Source organism: Eleutherodactylus coqui, chromosome 1, assembly GCF_035609145.1.
Source record: "Eleutherodactylus coqui strain aEleCoq1 chromosome 1, aEleCoq1.hap1, whole genome shotgun sequence".
Lineage (NCBI taxonomy): Eukaryota > Metazoa > Chordata > Amphibia > Anura > Eleutherodactylidae > Eleutherodactylus > Eleutherodactylus coqui.
In genome coordinates, this window is record NC_089837.1 from 121,833,717 (window position 1) to 121,853,821 (window position 20,105).

The 20,105-nt window shown below is 48.0% G+C and overlaps 1 protein-coding gene across 2 annotated transcripts in view; it reads left to right on the forward strand.

Moving 5' to 3' along the window:
• Positions 1-921: 921 nt before the first annotated feature.
• The window catches only part of TSC22D2 (TSC22 domain family member 2), a 53,414-nt gene continuing 34,230 nt past the window's right edge, over positions 922-20,105 (forward strand). For both annotated transcript variants that reach the window (XM_066599661.1, XM_066599670.1), the window contains exon 1: positions 922-2,769. In XM_066599661.1, the coding sequence (XP_066455758.1) occupies positions 1,268-2,769 (1,502 nt within the window). In that variant the 5' untranslated portion in view covers positions 922-1,267. The remainder of the gene's footprint in view (positions 2,770-20,105) is intronic.

The following is a 20,105-nucleotide window of genomic DNA, read 5'->3' on the forward strand; positions in this document are numbered from 1 at the left end:
CCCACACTAAAAGCTTGTTCTCCGTGCAGTAAAATAAGCAATCGGCATATACTGCCCTCTACCCGCTTTGTTGAGCGCCAGTGCTGCTCCATTTATTTACAGGCTGCGGTCCCGCTGGTTTAACCGCTGGGCTCTGTTATTGGCTGCAGCAGCGTAATCAGGCTGAGGGGCAGCCTGCGAACGTGACGCCAGAGGGGAGACCCGCAGCTGCGGAGCCGGACACAGTGGGGAGAGGAGAGTGTAGCACTACTTATTATATGTCTGTTCCCATGCACTCTAATTGAAGAGAACTATACCTGCCCCCCCTTTGGTCCATGTGACCCTACAATCACACCCCATACAGCTGCTGCAGACACTCCAATTCAGTCCCTTTAACGTGAATGTGATTACTTTGGTGGCAAGTGGCTGGATCTCTACAAGTCTGCAACAAAGTGTGAATTCTGTGCGGCTTCATACTTCCCAATCCCACAGCCTACAAGTAACTGAACTACTAAATAATCCGACTTGTACGGATCCCACTGCTGAGACACGCCCACCGCCAGCCAGCCGCGAAGGAGTTAAAAAATACCAACTCCCAGCTGACTGCAACACAAGCGGCTCACAGACAAAGCGGCAGCAGAATGCTGGGACGTACCATCGGCACCGCCCCCCTCCTCCGCCCCTCACAGCAATGCCCAAGGGAAATGGTTTCTCCTGCCTCTTCTCCTCCTCCCTCCTTATGATGTGACGCAGTATGAGTCCGTCCAATAGAAGAGATTTATGAATGACTATAGCCCCGCCCCGTTGCTTGCACAGCGCCCCCGACGGCCACCTTGCGTTCTACAAAGCAGATAGATGACAGCGGTTAGGATTTGAGTGTGAGGCAGAGGAGGAGGAGGCTGACGTCACGTGGCGGTGGGCGTGTCCGCCGGAGCCGCCGTCACTAACAGACATTTCTCCGCCGTCCCGTGTAGCAGCGGCAGCCTCCTCGCTCTCTCACTTCCTCTCAGTGATCCGGGGACGGGACAGCGCCACCTCCTCCTCCTGACATGTCCGCCGCACTGGCCTGCACGTAGGGGCGAGCGGGGGCGCCGCGGCCTGTCCGCCCTCCTCCACTACAGACCGAAGCCGGTAGCGCCATCTGTGAGAGCCAGCGGCCTGTGGTGACAGAGGAGGCCGGGCCTAGCGGGGCCTGCGGTAGCGGCTCTTCATCGTTCTCCGGCGGAGATGAGTGAGCGCCCGGAGCAGTGAGGCGCTCCCACCCCGGGGGGACGTGTTGCCGCTCGTCATGTCCAAGATGCCGGCTAAGAAGAAGAGCTGCTTCCAGATCACCAGCGTGACGACGGCGCAGGCGGCCAGCAGCATCACGGAGGACACGGAGAGCCTGGACGACCCCGACGAGTCCCGCACCGAGGACGTCTCCTCCGAGATCTTCGATGTGTCCCGCGCCACGGACTACGGCCCTGAGGACGTGGTGGAGCGGAGCTCGTCCGAGGAGACTCTCAACAACGTGGGGGACAGCGAGACCCCCGCCACCATGTCCCCCAACGTGCAGCCCCAGCAGGAGGCGCCGCTCCGGAGCAGCAGCGCCCAGCAGGCGGCGACACCCAGCGCGGCCCCGGCCACAGCCGCAGCCTGCAGCTCCCGCTTCCGAGTCATCAAGCTAGACCACGGCTCCGGGGAGCCCTACCGGCGCGGCCGCTGGACGTGCACCGAGTACTACGACCGGGACTCTGACAGCACGGTCATCACCAGGACGGCCGAGTCCATCCGGGAGCGGGACAGCGGCCTGGGCGCCACCGTGGGCTCCGTGCACGCAGGGCATGGCCCGGACTCCCTAGCCGACACTGCTGTGTCACAGCTGATGACCCTAGCGCAGCAGCCTGTAGGTGGCGCTGTTTCGCAGTTTCCCAATGCCCAGCACATGATGGGGCAACCGGGCCAGTCCTATATCCATGCACAGAGTGGGCACAATGGCAAAGCAACCCCCCAGAATGTAGCTGCTGCCCAGCCTGGTGGCAGTATCAGTCAGCAGCCGCAGCAGAGCAATGCTTCTGGAAGTCAACAGTTCACCTACACCCAAGCCCAGATGCCATCAGGGCATATGATGGGCACTGACTATGTGCAGCAACACTTATCCGGGCAGATAGCGGCAGGCAACAACGCCACTGCCGCCGCTCCTCCTCCATCTAGTCTTCCAGGCCAGCAAGCCGGTGGAGCGCAGGTTATGGTGGGCCTTCATTCAAAACCTGGTGACTCTGTGAGTCCAGGGTCAGGACTGACGACGAGCCATCCGGTTCATATGCAACAAGCGGCTTCGGTGCAGCAAGGGACTGGAAGTAGTCAGCTCTCTAACATTCCTGGTGGGCACCACGCCATGACCCCCGGCCTGCACAGCGTGCCCACTTCTGGGATTTCTGGAATAACAAGTAGTGTGCCTAGTGTGTCAGCTACTCCTGTTACTATGCCAACTGCTCCTTCGACTTTTGTCCAGTCTCCGTTGAGTAGCCATACGTCTGTCAGTAGGAGTAACAGCTTGATCCCGACAGTTGGGCTTCCACCTGTGCAAGGTACAAGCAGTCTGCCACAGTCAACCGTTAGTCCGTTTCAGAGCCAGCCCTCGGCTGCTCAGATCGATGACCGGAGAAAGTCTGAACCCCTACCTCAGCCGCCAATCCCCCTGATTTCTGAGAAGTCTTTTGTGAAAGCTCCTATCATGGACCCTCTAACGAACCCTCTTCACTTACCCGTATTTGGTTTACCTATCTCTGTTGATGGTGAGGATGACAGGTATGGCGCTTTTCACCTTTTGTCTTATGCTTCTTCTATATGTGCCTTTCTTTCCAGGAACCTGTGGACGGTCTGTCTAGTGAGTGACGCTCTCCACCAGCAGGTTTGGGAAGTGTTTTAAAAAACCCCAAAACTTTTACCTTTTCGGCTCCGGTGCGGGCTTTGCAGTAGAATCAATGAGTTTTGTTCTTTTGTAGCAGATCTGGTTCTCGGGACACTTATAATGTAGCGTTATGTGACTAACCAGGTGTAATGGGGAGATGTTACATAATATCTTCTTGGTGACCCGTCTGAGTACATCTAGGAATAGACAGGATCTCTCATACCCTGCTGCATGAATGAGCTCACCCACAGTGTATTGGCTGCCGGGGGCACGTGGCCTGGTGATAGTCACCAAGGAGTGGCTGGAAGAGATCCTCCACATCCCCTCTCTCCGAGCAGTTTTCTGTCAAGTCTGGCATCTGGAGTGTCCATTGTTTCCAGCAGGCTTTAATCTTGTGTGCGCGGCAGCTGAGTGGCTGAGCCCTCCGCCGGACACGTCATAGGCATGAGCCCTCACCAGGCCGGGTTACACCTCCCTTTATTTATAGAGCACATGCATAGTATGCAGCACTCGGCATCACATCTCCCTCCGAGCTCACCATCTATGTTTTTGGAGAACATACAAATTGTATGCAGATGTTGTCCATAGGCAGATTCGAGGCAGGGCCGCAGTGTTTAAGCACTTGTTTAGAGTCGGAGATGGGACCGGTTTCATCCTTGGCTCTAAATAGACTTGCGTGCGTGACCGCCATACATAACGAGGACAGGTTGAGACTTAGACTAGCACTTCCAATATCGCTCGTACCATGCTTCGGGACTGATCCGTTCCACTTGTGATGCCCTCTGTGCGGGTGGCACTGTTGGTACAGCTAGAGGTCTAGTAACTGTGTTGCAGACTGTTGGCATTTGCTCTCCTTGTACTAAGCAGTAACTGCTGTATGTTCTGGGGGAGCTGGATGAGTATAGTCTTACCCACGCACGCCACTGTTGGAGTACATTGGTACACATGATCGGCTGGCATTTAGGGCTTATTCACATGTGTCTTCGGTCCGTGTGCTGCCGGTGTAACTGACTTCACAGGGACCCATTAATGGAACAGTTCACACGTGTGAATGTTTAATAATTGGGCAATGTATGGTGTAGAAACAGCCCGCATCACCTCCGACAACAGAACACGCAATGTACGATGCCAGCTGCACCTGAGCTTCTCGGACAACCCCCATACACCTGTCTGAAAGGCTTCACATGAACGTGTGCGCCTCAGCGCCATGTATTTACATACAGAATGAGGGTTTTTGCGTGCGTATCGGCGTCATTCACTGCACTTTTTCTTCCCGCAGGGCATGCTCTTTTGCGTGTGGCGCACACACCGATTGGAATGTCCAAGGCGTTCCAGATGTGATACTTTCATTCCAGTGCAATTAGTGTTTCACGCTTTTTTGCCCACCACGCCAGTGCGCAAATACGGGGTCTACGTTTATCGTGATTGTCGCTTTACTAAAGGGCCATTTGCATGGGACAATTATCACGCAGAATTGGTTCAAAAGAACAACAATGAACGGTAATTGTTACGTCAAAACCCTTGCTTACTATTCGCCTACTTATTCTCGCTGAGCGTAAATGAAGCTGAAGTCTGACAGTCTCTACACGGGCATCTGCGCTGTGTGAACCCAACGTAACTTGTCCTGAGTGAGGTCTGACCACTCCATGAATGGCTGCAGCGCTAGGCTTCCGCTCCCTTCATTTCTCTGGGAGCGCTGGAGATGGCGCTGTACGAGCGCTCAGACTGCTAAGCTTGTTTCCTATTCCAGTCTTGTAGAAGTCACATTTGGGAAAGCCCTTTAAGAGGACATGTGGTATGCAGATGTCATTCTCCTCCGCTTTTAGTACCGCCGTTATGGCAGCCCTATGTGTTGGAATTCTTTATGGGTGGATTGACTTTCTGAGTATCTTCTTGGTTTGTACTTTTTATGATTTCCAGTATCCCCAGTCACATATTGCAGCTTAAACATCTGTTTTTGCATCTTTTATGCCGCCTCGAAGGGCAGCATTAAAGAAATATGCAGGAAACGCAACTGTGGTGGTTTACGGTAGAAGCGCGGTTAGTAATGCTTCCTATGGGCGCAGTCTGCTTCATGCCCGGGTTACAGCTTCTATATGGGTACCTGACCACACAGTATACTGGTAAATCCCCTGACATGGAAGCTGAGGTGTGGTGACTATTGGGATGGATGCTTTCTGCGAGGTAATAGATTGTAAGCTCCTTGGAGCAGGGACTGGTGTGACTGAAGAGCGGAGTACGGTGCTGTTTCGACAGGGGGCCATGGAAAAGTAGCCCCACACTCCTAAGAAAGCAGTCTAAAAGAATGCTTTTGTTGCCCACAGCAGCCAATCACAGCGCTGCTTTCATTTTACCTCAGCAGTAGATTTGTGAAAGCTGTCCAAAAGAAAATCTGTGTTGCCCATAGCAACCAATCACAGCGCAGCTTTGATTTTACCTCAGCAGTATAAGAAACGGCCACCAATCACAGCGCAGCTTTCACTTTACCTCAGCCGTATAAGAAATGAAGGCTGTGACTGGTTGCTATGGGCAACAGGTTTCCTTTTAAGACTGCTTTCATACGTGGGCTGCTGGGCTACTTTTCCATGGCCATGTATATTAATAAGTTAGTCTTCCTGCGTGTAATATCTGACAGTCACAATAGTCATGTCTATAAGGGACCCTCTGACTAATGTGTCTAGCCTGTGTATTATGTGTGTCATGACTGTAATGGTGTGCGTTATGGGCCTGCTCCTTTCTTCAGGCATGTCCCAGTGTAATGACTGGGCCTCCAGCGCTGTGCGTTACACACATTATGCTGGTGGGGGGGGTCCTGAGTCTGACCCCTTCCTGGGGAGGTGTTGGAAATGGAATTCCCTAAGGCCGGCTTCATGCGGACGAGGAACTCGTGCAAGATTTGTGTGTTGCGAGATGCACAGAATCTCGTGCGACTATGAACCTCATTCCTCTAAAAGGAGTCATAAATGCCACTGATGGTTTCCCACACTGCATTATAAGGGGGGGAATTGCGGTATGTCCTATCTATCCGCCTTCTTCGAACGCATCGCCAATTGACCTTAGTTCAATGGGACCTTTAATGCCTCGCAGGCCGTGTGATGTGAGGTTTCTATTGAAATCAATGGCAAACGCTTCCAATCCTGTCACCCATGGGCATTTCACAGATGCGAGGCGTTTCTACCTCCTCCCAGCTGTGGATACATGGCATATATACGAGCACGCTATCGCACTTGCCCATGTGGAGGTAGGCTAAGGCTTACATTGTCTGCCGCTATGAGGTTTTGCTGGGTTTCCCACTTCAGCTGCCTATAATTTGAGAGCAGATGTTCCAGGTGGAATGTGAGGTCTGCTCAGCAAGGTGTGTAGATGCGTCGTTAGTAATGATGAAGTCCTGCACATCACATAGTCCCTCTGTCTCTCACCAGCATGGAGGATATATTTGGTGGCGCTGGTCTCCCCTGTAGAGCATCTTAGGAGATGTACAAGCCTACATTGTACTGGAACGTAGCGCAGTCCGTAGAGACGAGTTCACCTGTAACCTCTACACCTCATCACAGGTGAGTGATGGATCCCCAGCGCTAATGATAGGTTTCACATGACCAATGTAAGAGCCAGCTCGCCGCCAGCATGGCTCCTTCCTGGTAGGTTTCTGGACCGCTGGGTAAGTTGGGGGCTTTAAAAACTCAACTCCAGACATCAGTGTGAAATCGGACTCTTCAGATTGCCGTGTGCACACTTTCCCATACAAGTCTATGGAGAGTGTGTGTACGGCAATCTGAAAGTCAGACTTCAGTGCAGCGTGGGAGTATTTTAGTACAATACTGCTAACAGCCCTGTAACTTGTTTTATGGTGCTATAGGGAGGTGATGGGTTCTTTTTGAGGGCTCCTGCACACTGGCAATCGCAATATCGCCGCGGCAAAATCAGATTTTTTTTTATTCTTTTACATCAATAGGACTTTCTAATGTTAGAATCAAGTTCCTGCTTTGCGATGTGATTGAGCAGCCTGCATAGGGAAACGTGTTGGAGAAACGTAAGTAAAATGCAGAAAGATAGGACATGCCACCATTTTTTGTTCTCGCAACATTGCGTGAGTGAAAACCTCACAGAAGTGAAGGAAACCATTGAAAATCATTGGTTTCATAATTCTGCGCTTCCGTTCGCTCTCGCCCTGAAGCAGTTCTCCGGAGAAATGAAGAAAATGACTGCCGTCCATCCAGCCTGTGAGAAACCTGTACTAGAATTTATCTACCACCCCTGTCTGCTCTGACGGATATTGGGGATGGTTGACATCCGTGCTTTAGAACTCTGTTAGGGGAGCAGGGATATGGAACTTGCTGGCTAAATGGATGGAATGGACCCTGCGGACTGTAAGGGGGTCCTTCTGGCATTCAGCGGGATGTAACCGGATGAAGTGGCTCTGCATGCTGTGCTGCTTCATTCTAGAGTTGGAACAGCACTGGCAGCTGCTGTGTGCCCGGCCCATGGCATCAGCCACTGATTGTAGAAGAGGAGTGAACTGTTCTACAACGAGCCGCTGATGCTGCAGCCTCCATCCCCATTCTCAGTTTAAGCGCTCATTCACACGGTCGTATTGTCACCGTGTATTTCCTGTACGTAACTTGCAATTCCGTTCTTCCCTTCACACCTGCGTGTGGGCACTGCGCAGGAGAAATGAACAGTGGCGTGCTCTATTTCTCAGTATCATGCGCAGCCCTTGTATGGGTAGAGTATGAATCCCTGTCCGTACGCATGCATCTCGTACAGCAAGTGTTTCAATACTCCGCCCCGCTCAGCACAGAGGGGGGAATTTAATAAAGAATAAAATAAATTATCACGCTGTGTACCCGTGATGTCAGAATCCCAGGCGTGCACAGTGCCAATCACAGCCGTATGCCATCTCTGCTGGCAGAGTATATGCGCTGCTGTATACTTGCAGCGTTGTACGCTTACACCCCTGTGAAGTAATGTGAATATAAAATAGGTGTCAATTAATTTCCTTAGTGAATAGCCATATTTGTATTTACAGCAGTCGCTAAGGGACCTTGGGCTTGGCTGCCTTAAAAACACAGCCGCCTAATTGATGGTCAGCATGGGACTCCCATGTTGGCAAGAAGTACTCCGCTCCCATGGTGGCTGGGAGCAGAGAGTACTTTGTTCCCAACCATTTAACCCTTTACTTACCATGATCAATAGTAATCACAGCATGTCCTCCATCAGCACCCAGCATTGGGTTCCCACAGCAGCTCTGTCAGGCATGCCAGACTATCAGAACCTGCCTCTGTCAAGATCTGATTGCTGAGCTGTCTAAAGTACACTACGCTGTAGTACATAAGTAGTGCAGTGTAGTATAACAGCGATCAACTGCATCTTTTTGAGGCAAAGAAAAATATGTGGAGGGGGAGTTCATGTGGTAAACTTTTTTTTTTCTACAAACTCCCCTTTTCTCATAAAAAAAAACTTCTATTGCTGCATTCGTAATGACCTGTAGTATAAAATGTCTGTTATCCTAAACGGTGACCAGATTTTATTTTCTTTGCAATAAAAAAAAAGGCACTTGCTTTATCTTCACACATCCGCCTCCCAAAAACTGCAATAAGCATTAAAAAGACGGCTGTACCCTGAATTGGCGTAAATGAAAACTCCAGCTCTTCTCGCAGTGGGCACGGCCTGCCACAGCTCATTTGATTAAAAAATATTATAGGTTGTGGGATGTGGCAATGCAAATGACATTTTTTTTATATAAAATGGCTTTTTATTGCAATAAAAAATATAAGTTTGGTCTTGCTGTAATCACTGCTGCAAAGAATAAAGCTAGTATATAAGTCATACTGCACGGTACGCTCTGTTAAATACCAAAACTACTTCTGTTTTCCATTTCTGTCTTGCCAAAAATGCAATAAAGAAAGTCCTATTTACCCCACAATGGTGCCAATGGAAACTACAACTCAAGCCACAAAAATCAATACCTCATGCAGCTATGTTGCTGGGGAAAAATTAAAAATATTATGAAAATCCAATTATTGAATGTCTGCTTATTACGCAGTGCTAAAAGCCCCTTCATTTGTCTTGGGCTTTCCGTGTGTGTGGCACATTTATAGACTATGCATGTTTAAAATCCCCATGTTCCATGTGTACTACATATTACACAGCTAGCCTACGCCTGTGAGTGACGCCTTAGAAGTAACAGACTATAGAAACTGAGGATCACTCTCATTGGATTGACTTGCAGAATAAGGCCTAATTCCCACGGGCGTATTACGCAGCGGAAATCCGCGGCGTTGGGCCACAGCTATTAGGTTCTATTGAACCTAATAGCGCAATGCTCAGTGTGGAATTTCACCGTGAAATTCCGCCTCGCGAAAGCGCCCGCAATCACCTGGGGCATGTTCTATTTGCCGCAGGCGTACGCGCGGACGGCTTCCATTGCAGTTAATGGAAGCCGTCCGTCACACTATCTTCCGCTGTAGCACAGCTTTCCTGCCGGCTGGGTCATGTGACGCTGTGGGCGTGTCACATGACACTGCTCGCGCGTCATGCGGGGCGGCGGATCCGGAAGTAAATATGGGGTCTCTCTGGGGGCACTGTGACTGACTCCGCTGTGGAATTCTGTGGGCAGTAGGCCTAAAGGTAACATTTTATTTATACTGTAAAAAACAAAACTAGATTAGTGGTACCATTAAAGGATAAAACTTGCCTTGCAAAATAAAAGGCCTTATATGGCTGACAACAAAAAAAAAATCCAAACGTAACGGGCTATAAAATAATAAAAATGAGAAAAATTGCCTGGTCATTAAGGTGCCAAATGGGCTGGTCACTAAAGGGTTAAACTATTACGTTATTCCTCCATCATGAAAAACATAAGTATGTTAATCACCACCTATTTTTGATTGTCACAATACTCTTAGGCCCTCTGCACACGGGCGGAAAATCCGCGGCAGGCTTTCCCGCAGCGTTTCCACCCGTGGCCGCTGCCATAGGATTGCATTAGAAAACGCAATCCTAGGCAGACGGCCGTGATTTGTCCGCACGAAATCACGCACAGAAAACAAATCGCAGCATGTTCTATTTCTGTGCGGGTCTCACAGTGGCCCGCACAAATGTCACTCCCCGGCCGCTGGCTCCGCTCTGCGCATGCGCTGGCTGGGCGGCAGCCGGCACATCAAAGAGCCGCAGGAGAGGTGAGTGCCACGCTGGTCCCTGCAGGGGCTTAGGTCTGGCCCCGCTGCGATCTGACCTGGCCATCTGCAGGCAGTCTTAGGCTTTTTCCTCTACATGGGAACAGGATTTGCTTTAATATCATTCACTTTTATAGTAAACATTTCTGCTGTGGGACAACCCCACATCGTTTCTGCAACGTGTGAGTGCACCTGGAAGGATGCTCCAGAAGGGTCTTGTTTAGAAATTTAAGTATTTACTAAAATGGGATATATCGGGGATGGCTGAAAAGGTCCATCTAGCAGCAAATGTTTCCTTAACCCCACCTAAGCGCAGGTAAAGTTGTGCCCCTTTAAAAATTGGAGGCAGTAGCATTTAGTGAAGTTAACCACTTCCAGTCACATGATGTACATGTACATCATGAAGGGAGGGGGTTTGCCTAAAATGCTGCACATGTATGGTAAGGGGCTGAGCCTGCGCTATCCACAGTGAGTCTGTTAACTAGCAGCCGGTGTCCCCCTGCAACAGTGGGGATCAGAGAGAGCTCAGATCCTTGCTGTTAACACCTTACATGTTGTGGTCATTGTTGTAGCATGTAAGTAGTTAACAGAGGGAGTGAGCTTCTATTTGGTTGCCATAGCAACCAGATGCCTGACAATAGCCTCTGGGTCTTACATTGCTGGTGGTAGCAAATGCAAAAAACATACTGGAGTGTATTCTCTGAGCAATCCTAGGATCACAGGTTCACAGACCTTTACAGGGACCTAAAGGTGAAAAATATCAAGTTAAAAAATGTTAAAACTTTTTTTTTTTTTTTTTTCTTCTTCCCCCTCAAATGAATAAGAACGTTTGGTATTGCTGCTTCATAATGACCCGGACAATAAATTGAACACGCTTCCTCTCTAATGGCAAATGCTTCATGATAAAAATACATATAATGCCTTATTAGTTTGTTGCACACAAAAATCAAATGGGGGAGGGGGGAGTGGGTCCTTCAAGCAGCAATGGCCAGAAAAAAACAAAAAAAAAAAGTATTTTCCAAAAAGGGAGGCAGATTGCCGTGTTCTCTTCCCCGGCCGACAGGGCTGGAACCAAGGAGCAGGTGAGTATAAAAAAAATACATCAGTTAGCTCCCCTAACTGCGCCATAACTTAGTTTATGGTGCTACAGGGACATAACCGCTTGCCTTTAGATGCTGTGGGGAAATGTGACATGCACTACAAATTTCTGGTGTTGGCTAAGAGGGTAACTGTTTTTCTCTTGTTGCATTATGTCCTGCCCACCCCTCGCATGCCCTACTGGCTGTTCCTGGAACCCGGCAGACCCTTTTATTCTAGTCACCAATTTAGTGTATATTCAAAAGGGATATTTATTAGAATCCTTTTGGTTCAGACTTGCTGCTGTGGATCAGGACCCCCTCCCCAAACTTCAGGAAGTTCTTTCCTCAGACTACATCTCAAACCCTGTGACCACTGTGACCTGTCATTGGCTGCAGTGGTCACATGACAGGTGGGCCATATACGTACTGACACAGGAGGGCAAACGTGCACCAACCTCAGCATGCAGGCAGCTATAATGCCAGTATGGCAGCCTGCATGCTGAAGTTGGTGCACTTGTTTGCCCTCCTGTGTCAGTACGTATATGACCGTTTCCATTGTTTGTAGATTTCCCTTTTCTGTGATGCATGTCTGGTGGGGAAGCTGGTGAGCCTTCAGGACAGGGGGAGAAGATCCCTTATATTTACTGCATGCATATCCACAGCAGGTCATATGCAGTGTATCTGCCGTGTGTGTGATCTTTCCTGTAAAGGGAACCGGTCACATCCCTACGGCACCATGAACCAAGGTGCTGGTTTTTAAAATGTATTTCTTAATACACTCCCGTGATCCTGCTGCGCCGGCACCCGGTGAAGAGCGCTGAAAATCAAAGTTGGTTTTTCCTGCACCATGCAAACTCCGCCAGGTGACAGCGCAAGATCATGTTGGCGGGCGAATATTAAAAAAATATCACCCGGCTCTGTCACTTCCGCTAACGGTGCCGTAAGTTAAGGCCCTTTTACATGAAACGATTGTTCGCTAATTGCATGCCGCCATAAAATCATTGTTTGCTTGTTTACTAATCGTTCGGTCTAAGCTTTCAGTCGTTCTCATTCACTTATGGAGCAAGCTGAACAATTCTGTAAAACTTTCTTTTCTCCTCTGCTCTGGCCGTCTGTTTAGACCCAGTCTATGACCAGGCTCCATATAACGGCATCCCTGGCTCAGGGTGCTGCGGAGACGTGACGGCTCCCTTTAAAGTATTGGGGAATCGGCAGTGAGGACCGTGCGTATAGGAGGAGGGCAGGGCACATTAGGCAGTAGTTCTGCTCTATCATTTTGTGTCAGCTTCTTAATTTGCTCTGGGTTGTCACCGCAAACCGCTGAACCACATGTTGTGATATACATATTTAGATGTTTTCTATTCTGCTTGTAATTTATGGCTCGTATGTTCCCATATGAACTCGGGAGATGTTTTTGTGAAGCCTCATCTGGGTAACGTGGTTGCACGGAGAGGAGAACATTCCTTGAAAAGTCCTTCACATTTGGAACAGAAGTAAAATGTGAGTGCTGGACTAAGAACAGAGTACAGATCATTTTCCATAGATAGCTGACCAGTATGAACTGCTCAGGCTGACTTCCAGGAACATAATGAATAGAAGGGATTGTGGACTGTCAGGTAGCTGAAAAAAACCTGATTGTGAGCCCCTCGTTTTTAGGTGCCCTGTGCATTAATTGCGTAAATGCTTGCCTGTGTAGTGTTAATTGATGATGATAAATCATATCGTTATCACATATGACTTCCAAAATGCTTGTTTCATTCAGAGAAGTAATGTGACTGTCTTGCTGTCTCTTAAGAGGTTATCCCACCATTAAAGCGTCCTTAAGTTTTCAACAAGGTTTCTAAAATATAACCGGTTCTCCCTACCATCTCACTTGCTGCTGTTTCATATATGGAAGTTCTGATTTTTCAGGTGGTATTCCTCTTCTGTTTTGCTGTTTGCAATCCACTTTCATGTAGGGGACATGTAGGAAGCCTAGCATTCTGCCAGTAGTTCACTGTCCTGACTTCCTTGCTTTCACTCTCTATACTTTCCACACGCTGTAACAGATCTACAGACGCTGATAATGATCAGCCTTTCCCCTGCATAGTGGTTTACTGTAAAGCTGCTGTATGAACCTACTTTCTGCCCGTGCCAGAATGGAATAGTACAGGTTAGTTAACATGTTGTATGGGACTGGCAGAACAGGGTGTGGTAGGTGTTAAAGATACCAGTTCAGTGCAAGTGACCTGCCATTTTTAAAGTAGTCCTTTTTGATGTCTGAAGGATTGGCAAGTGCATATACGAGGGGGTGCTAAGTATTGAGCCTTACTCAGAACGAAATTGACCTAGGAAGCTGAAATGGCCGCACTATTCTACATATTCCCCCAGGATGTTGATGCACTTGTAACATCTCTCTTGCAGCTTTTAAGTCCCTGCAAATAGAATTCTTTCAACTTCTGGTCAAACCACTCATTTGCAGCATTAGTTGCATCCAAAACACTCCAAAAACATTGTCTCTTTAGGTGTTTTTTGAGATTGGGGAACAGATAGTAGTCTGGCGGAGCCAGGTTGGGTGGATGGGGCATCAGTTGAAAGCCTAAGGAGGTCATTTTTGTAATACTGGCACCTGTAGTGTGTGACGGGGCATTGACACACAACAGGATGACACCTTTTGGAGAGCTTTCCTTGGTTTTTCCTTAATATTTTGCCTCCACTTTGTTAGTACCGGACAGTAATATGTTGCAATGATGGTTGAACCCTTTGGGAGGTCCACGAGCAGAACCCCCTTCTTATCCCAAAGAATGGTTGCCATTTGCTTCTGCTGACCTTTGCACATGGAAGGTCTGTGGTCTGGGGGAACCACTATGCCTCCATTCCTTAGACTGTTCCTTTTGTCTCTGGATCATAACAGATCCGTGTCTCATCACCAGTCATCAGTTTGTTCCAGGAAATCGGACTCCTTTCTTGCAAAATGCTCCACCAGCCACCGATGTCTCCACATGTCTCGTCTTCTGTTCGATCATCAAAAGTTTTGGGATCCACTTGGCTGTAGGCTTTCTTATTCCCAAGTCGTTGTGGATAATGGCACCAACTCTCTCACATGATATCCCCAGATATGTAGTAGTACTTTTGGCTGATATTTGCCGGTTCTCCACGATCATGTCATGGATGGCTTTCACGTTTGCAGGCAAGGAGACGGAGACCGGCCTTCCACTGGGTTTCTCACTTTCAACACCAAAATAAGTTGTTTTAAAATTTACAACCCAACATTTAACTGCTGTCACCCAAAGCTTGTGACACTTCATCATGGATCTGCTTTGCGCCTTTCCCTTGGAGAAACTTTTATTATGGTCCTATGCTCTACCACACTGACCATCTTTGGAGATGCTGCCATGGGCACTTGGGACCAGGAAAAAAAAGATAAGTTAAAATCACAGGAAGATGATTTTATCATCACTGAATGTAGACAAATAGACAAGTACACCCTGCAATTTACAGCCTCCTACCTCAATGCTTTCTGGGTAAGGCTCCATACTTATCAGCTCCCCCTCGTATGCGGTCTTGTTCCGCAGTCCTACAGTTGGCTGTGGAAATGCTTTTCCCACTAGATATTCTGAAGGATAAGGGTCTTGCCCAGATATCGGGGATATAGTTGTATAGAGATGTGAGGCTTCCTGCCAGGGAGGTCGGAGCGGGCAGTGAGATCTGTTACCTGGGGGCACAAGTGTGCGCTTACAAGATGATTCAGGGGTGCAGGCAGGTGGGTTTTATTCTCCACCTGAGATTCCCTTTTATCTGACAGACTGCTGAGCCCTTTGTTCATGTGATGATTACTTGCCCACAGGCACCATTCCTGGCACAGGTAACGGGTTCTGTCCTGCAAAGCCCTAGCTCTGCCTTTAGCTCCGCACAGGCTACAGTCTGGCTGTTCTACTACAAAAGTGATGAAACTGGCAACTGTGCGGCTTAGATAAGCCCCAGAAATGTGACTTGACTGCATTAATCAGTTTTCTTTTTTCAATTTGGTTACCTTTCCCCAAAACACCTAAGGCCTCATGTCCACGGGGAAAATCAGGCCCGCTGTGGATTCTCTATGCAGAATGCTGCAGCTGGTCCCTCCCTTCCCGCGGACATGAGGCCCCAAAAGAATTACTTACCTGTCCGGATGCTGCGGATCTGCCCTCTGTCGCGGTCGACTCCTCTTTCTTCGGCCCGGCGGATGTGCTCGGCACTCTATTTTTTTTTTTTTCTCCCACGCCGGAGAGCAGAAATTTAGCTGCGGGTGTGCCGCGGATCCAGACGGCCTCCATAGAAGCCTGCGGGAGCCCCGCACTGAAATGAAGCATGCTGCAGGTGTTTTCCCGCACACGCAACCCGCGCCTCAAGGAAAATGACATCCGCAAGTATTTAATTACCTGCGGGTGTCCAATGCATCCCTATGGGGCGCGGATCACGCATGCGGGAGAAATGCTGCGGATTTAAAATGCTATTTTGCCGTGGACATGAGGCCTAATAAAGATAGCAGGGCAGCTGACTTCATGTATACACTAGAAGGTATTCCGCTGCGTTGCACGGCAATTTTATGAGAAGCAGTCCTGGAATATACAGAGTGAGCCACAGCAATGAGTCTGGCACCGCACTTAGGGAAGTCCTCCAAAATAAAAAACTGTTGCCCATAGCAACCAATCACAGCGCAGCTTTTATTTTACATCAGAAGTATAAGAAACAAATCCTGAACTGTGATTGGTTGCTGTTGGCAATAAAAATTGAAGGGGAAATCTGAGTCTTTGATTTTTAATTACGGCAGTGTTCATCGCCTGGTGCTGAAGATGCGTTATACATCGATATAGCCCAGGTACCCATGCAATGCAAAACATGACATTTTACGTAAGAACAGAGGATATCAGAACGTGCGCATAAATACCTGGAAGCACACCCATGCTGATTAATGCTATGTGAATGCACTAGCCAGATATTACACTGCTGAGGGAAGATAACAGCTGTGCTATAATTGGTTGCCATAGGCAACCGGTTTCAATCCTTTTAGTGCTGCGATAAAATGAAAGCTGCGCTGTGATTGGTTGCTCCATGTATTCCTGTCTGGGGTCATATAATTTCCTGAAACACAAATTTTCATTGCTCAGTCTCACTCTTCTAGTGGGAAGTACTTAGTAGAAATAACCAGGAATACTAAACCTGGTGCGTAGAATCCATTGGTGAAAGCACATTTGGGGGTTGTTGCATTAAAATTCAAGGAAAGGCAAAAATATGCAAATAAGGTTGCTGAGACAACAACATTTCAGGGTGTTTTTTTTTTTTTTTGCCTAGAACCTCTTGTGGGCCGAGATTATACTGTGTGCACAATCGGTGGTACAGTTTGTCTAGCCAGCATGTTCTTTGGCGTCCTCTTCTTCTGGACCCACTGACTGCGCCGAGCATTAATGTTACAAGAGAATTAGCTTGTACTACAAATTACCAATGAGCAGCAAGACCTCTCACAGGCAATTTTACCGCAGCATTTGAATATTACGGTATAACGATCTCATTGATTTCTATGAGGCCTCGAAGAAATGCGTTCGATTGCAGCGCTGGATGTTTTCCAGCGTTGTCTATTTTTCGCACGGATTCACCGTCCCGTGTGGATGAGATTTCTGGGAAATCTCATCCACATAGCTGGCTAATACCGGGATTAGTGGACACAGACGGACTCGCCGCGGCGGAATCCTGGACGGAATTTCCGTTGCAAATCCGGCCTGTGTGAACCCAGCCTAAAGGTAGCCATACTTGCAGTACCTTTGGCTAACAGTATACCTCCTGACTTTGTGCACATGCTTCTAACGGCTAGAGCAGAACAAGCGGCTGCCAGAAAACTGCACCCTTGAGTGGGACCTTTCTTGGCCATTAATGAAAACTGCTGAAATGGAGACTAATAGGGCTCCGTATCAGTAGGTATCATTCTTTTCCAGTACTTTGCGCCAGAAAAAATGGTGTAGTCCACCATGTTATACTTTCAGACACAAAATGCAAGAAATGAACAGCAAGCTGTCAAAACTGAGACCTGTTAGTGGTTTGGTTCAGGTCCTGTCCAGGGGTGCTGTGTTTGGGATATTACATGTAAACCATTACAGGATTGGATTAAGGCCATAAGTAGGTCTGAAGAGGCCCGAAAACATGAAGGTCTTATGAACACCCCTGCCTGTATACATGGGCAGAGATTCTGCTGCACTGCAGAGCAGCAGTTCGCTGTTATCCTGATGGTGGGTACTGCTTCCTGAATATGGGAATACCCACTGTGTGTGTTTTTAGATAGACCTAGGAGGACTTTCCCTGTCTGGCGTCCGGTAATTGAAAACCGGTTAAAACAATTACTTTAGAGGGGATATTGCCATCTTCAGGTTCCTAGTTAAGGGTTTTAGAAATCACAAAACGATGCACTTGCCCATAAGGTGTTTATTTCCAAAATACTCCATTCTCCAGATATTGATTCCTCTGCTCGGTGTCAGGAAAGCCAACCAACTCTTCTATGGACAGAAATGGCAGAGGAGATTGGGAATAACCCCCCCCCCCCCAAATCCTCTTTTTTTTTTTTTCCTTTTCTTATTTTTTAAACACCAAAATTTGAATTATTGAACTTTTGGTTAATCTTGTCCCTATATTGTGCCCGCGCCAACATGTGAATTCCCCACCAATGTGCGGCGTTTTTGTGTCAAAACAGCCTTGCACCACTTCAGGGAAGTATGGAGTTTCTCCCATTGCTTCCAACAGCAGACCTTGCATTGTGTGACCCTAGCGATGCTGCCAGCGGCCCCACTGGAAACAATGGGCGCTGCTTTGTGAGAGGACACAGAAAGATAAAACGTGCCGCGATTTGAAAACCTCGCTCATGTGTATGACACCATTCAAAAGAATGGGGTTCATATCTCTGCGCCTAGAAATGCATTAATCATGTGCCATACTCTCGCCCTTGTGAAGCCAGCCTGGGGCCTCACTCGCGTATAACGTGCATTGTCTTCACGTGGGAGTATGCAGCACGTACACGCGTACGCTCAATCCCTATAGTCCACCTGGCATGTATGCAAGTGTAATAAGCGCCATGATAGGACGTGTATAGTTATTCTGGCTTTGGCTGACCTTTCCCAGTCATTGTTGTAAAGCTTGTTTAAAAATTGACTCGCAGTAATGCTGCCTTTCAATAAGTGGCGCTGTAGAGGTATTGTTCCATCTCTCCATTTGCATATTTGCCTGAGGAGCATGTGTGGCCTTATAAGTTTCCTCACATCATCTAGGTGCTTATCATTTCTCCTTAAGGAACTCTTCCTGACCCAAATTAGGAAATGCCACGTTTTTGTTCTGTGTGCGCGTATTTCATGTGCATCGTGTGAGCAGCACGTGACCATCTGAGAGATTAGTACTGCGTATGCAAAAGCCCAGGAACATGCAGGTTTTTTTTTTTTTTTTTTCTGTAACCAATTAGCAGATTTGTCACCAAGATAGTTCTACTTTTAAAGCACTCTATTACATGTCCTAATAGGGCTATTGTTACTCCATCTCTTATTGGGGCATCTAATAGTTTAATGTCCTGGTATCCCAGCGAGTGCAGACTTTATAGAAGGAGGCAACGGTGGAAATGGCTGTTCACTGGCAATGGTCTGCAGAGGAATTTGAAATGCCACATCTTTCGTCCTAGATCTTCACCTGCAGAGTACAGGCTGCTGCTTATAGCAACAGACTCGACAGCCTTCTGGGAGCACCATGCATGTGTCCAAGGCCCAGGAGAAGACGGCCATAGACAACAGCAATTACAGATCGAGAGGCACTGAGACATCTGAAAAACCTGCACAGGAAAAAAAGGGTCATGGCAAGGAAAATTTTATTTTTTTTCCCTTTTGCTTGTATTCAATCCCTAATTGGCATGAAGTATATAAGGAGGGCACACGGGCTTTAAATCTGTTTAGGTAATCCTATGGATGACTATAAATGGTGATGCAAGAGTAAAGCTGCTTCATTCATAGATAAGGTGGCATACAACGGCCTGAGTGACATGAAAAGGTAGAAGAACTCTCCAAGATTTAAATGCCCCTTGCAGATATTCGAGGCCATAGAATGTAGGCGACCTAAAGCAACTGCTCTCCGCTGCCGTGGAATCAATGAGGTTACCTGGGACGCATCTGTGCAGATCTCCGCTAAGAACTTGACATCTTTCATGTCCTCAACAGCGCCCACCTCAAACCTCCGTGCTTTAACCCCTTAATAATGGGACCTTTTTTCCTCTCCACTATCAAAAAATCAGAATGTGATTATAAAAATAGGCAGTGTAAGACATGCCACAAGCGTCTATTGGGCAATCGGTCAGAAAGCGCCAGGCTGCCATGGCTACTGTACTACCCCTCACAATCTCATTGAGAAGGTGATTGAGGGGTTTGAATGTCTGCTGGTTACCAGCAGCCTATAAAGGGTTAACTGCCACGATCAACATCCATGCCGATTGAACCCTTGTCAAGAAAAATCACATGGGTGCCTCTCGGCTTCGAAGTCTAAAAATTAGGCGGCCAAATCTCCATTTTTGGTCGGCAAAAGATCGACATTACAGTTAGAAAAACTCAAACTAGTACATGCCAGCCGACTGGCGATTTCACTGAACTGTCTCTCTGGACTAATTGCCAACCGGCAGCGTCCACAGAAAACTACGTGCTCTACGCTCTCGCCACCTCCAGGCGCCGCTCTAAGGCCGCTTTCTCACACAGGCCATTTTTACCTTTTTACCGCAGAGTTCACTGCATTTCCAGCTGCGTTGACGTGTTTTTGACAGCGTTTGCGTCTTCAGTGGAGTTATAAACGCAGCCAAGCAATGCCAGCACGAAGAAAACGCAGTACCCACATTCTACCACATTTTCAGTCCATTCTTTTTAATGGGCAAAGCATCGTGTGATGCAAGAATGCGTGAGAAGGCAGAATTATGAAACCAATGATTTTCAATAGTTTCCTTCACATTTGCGA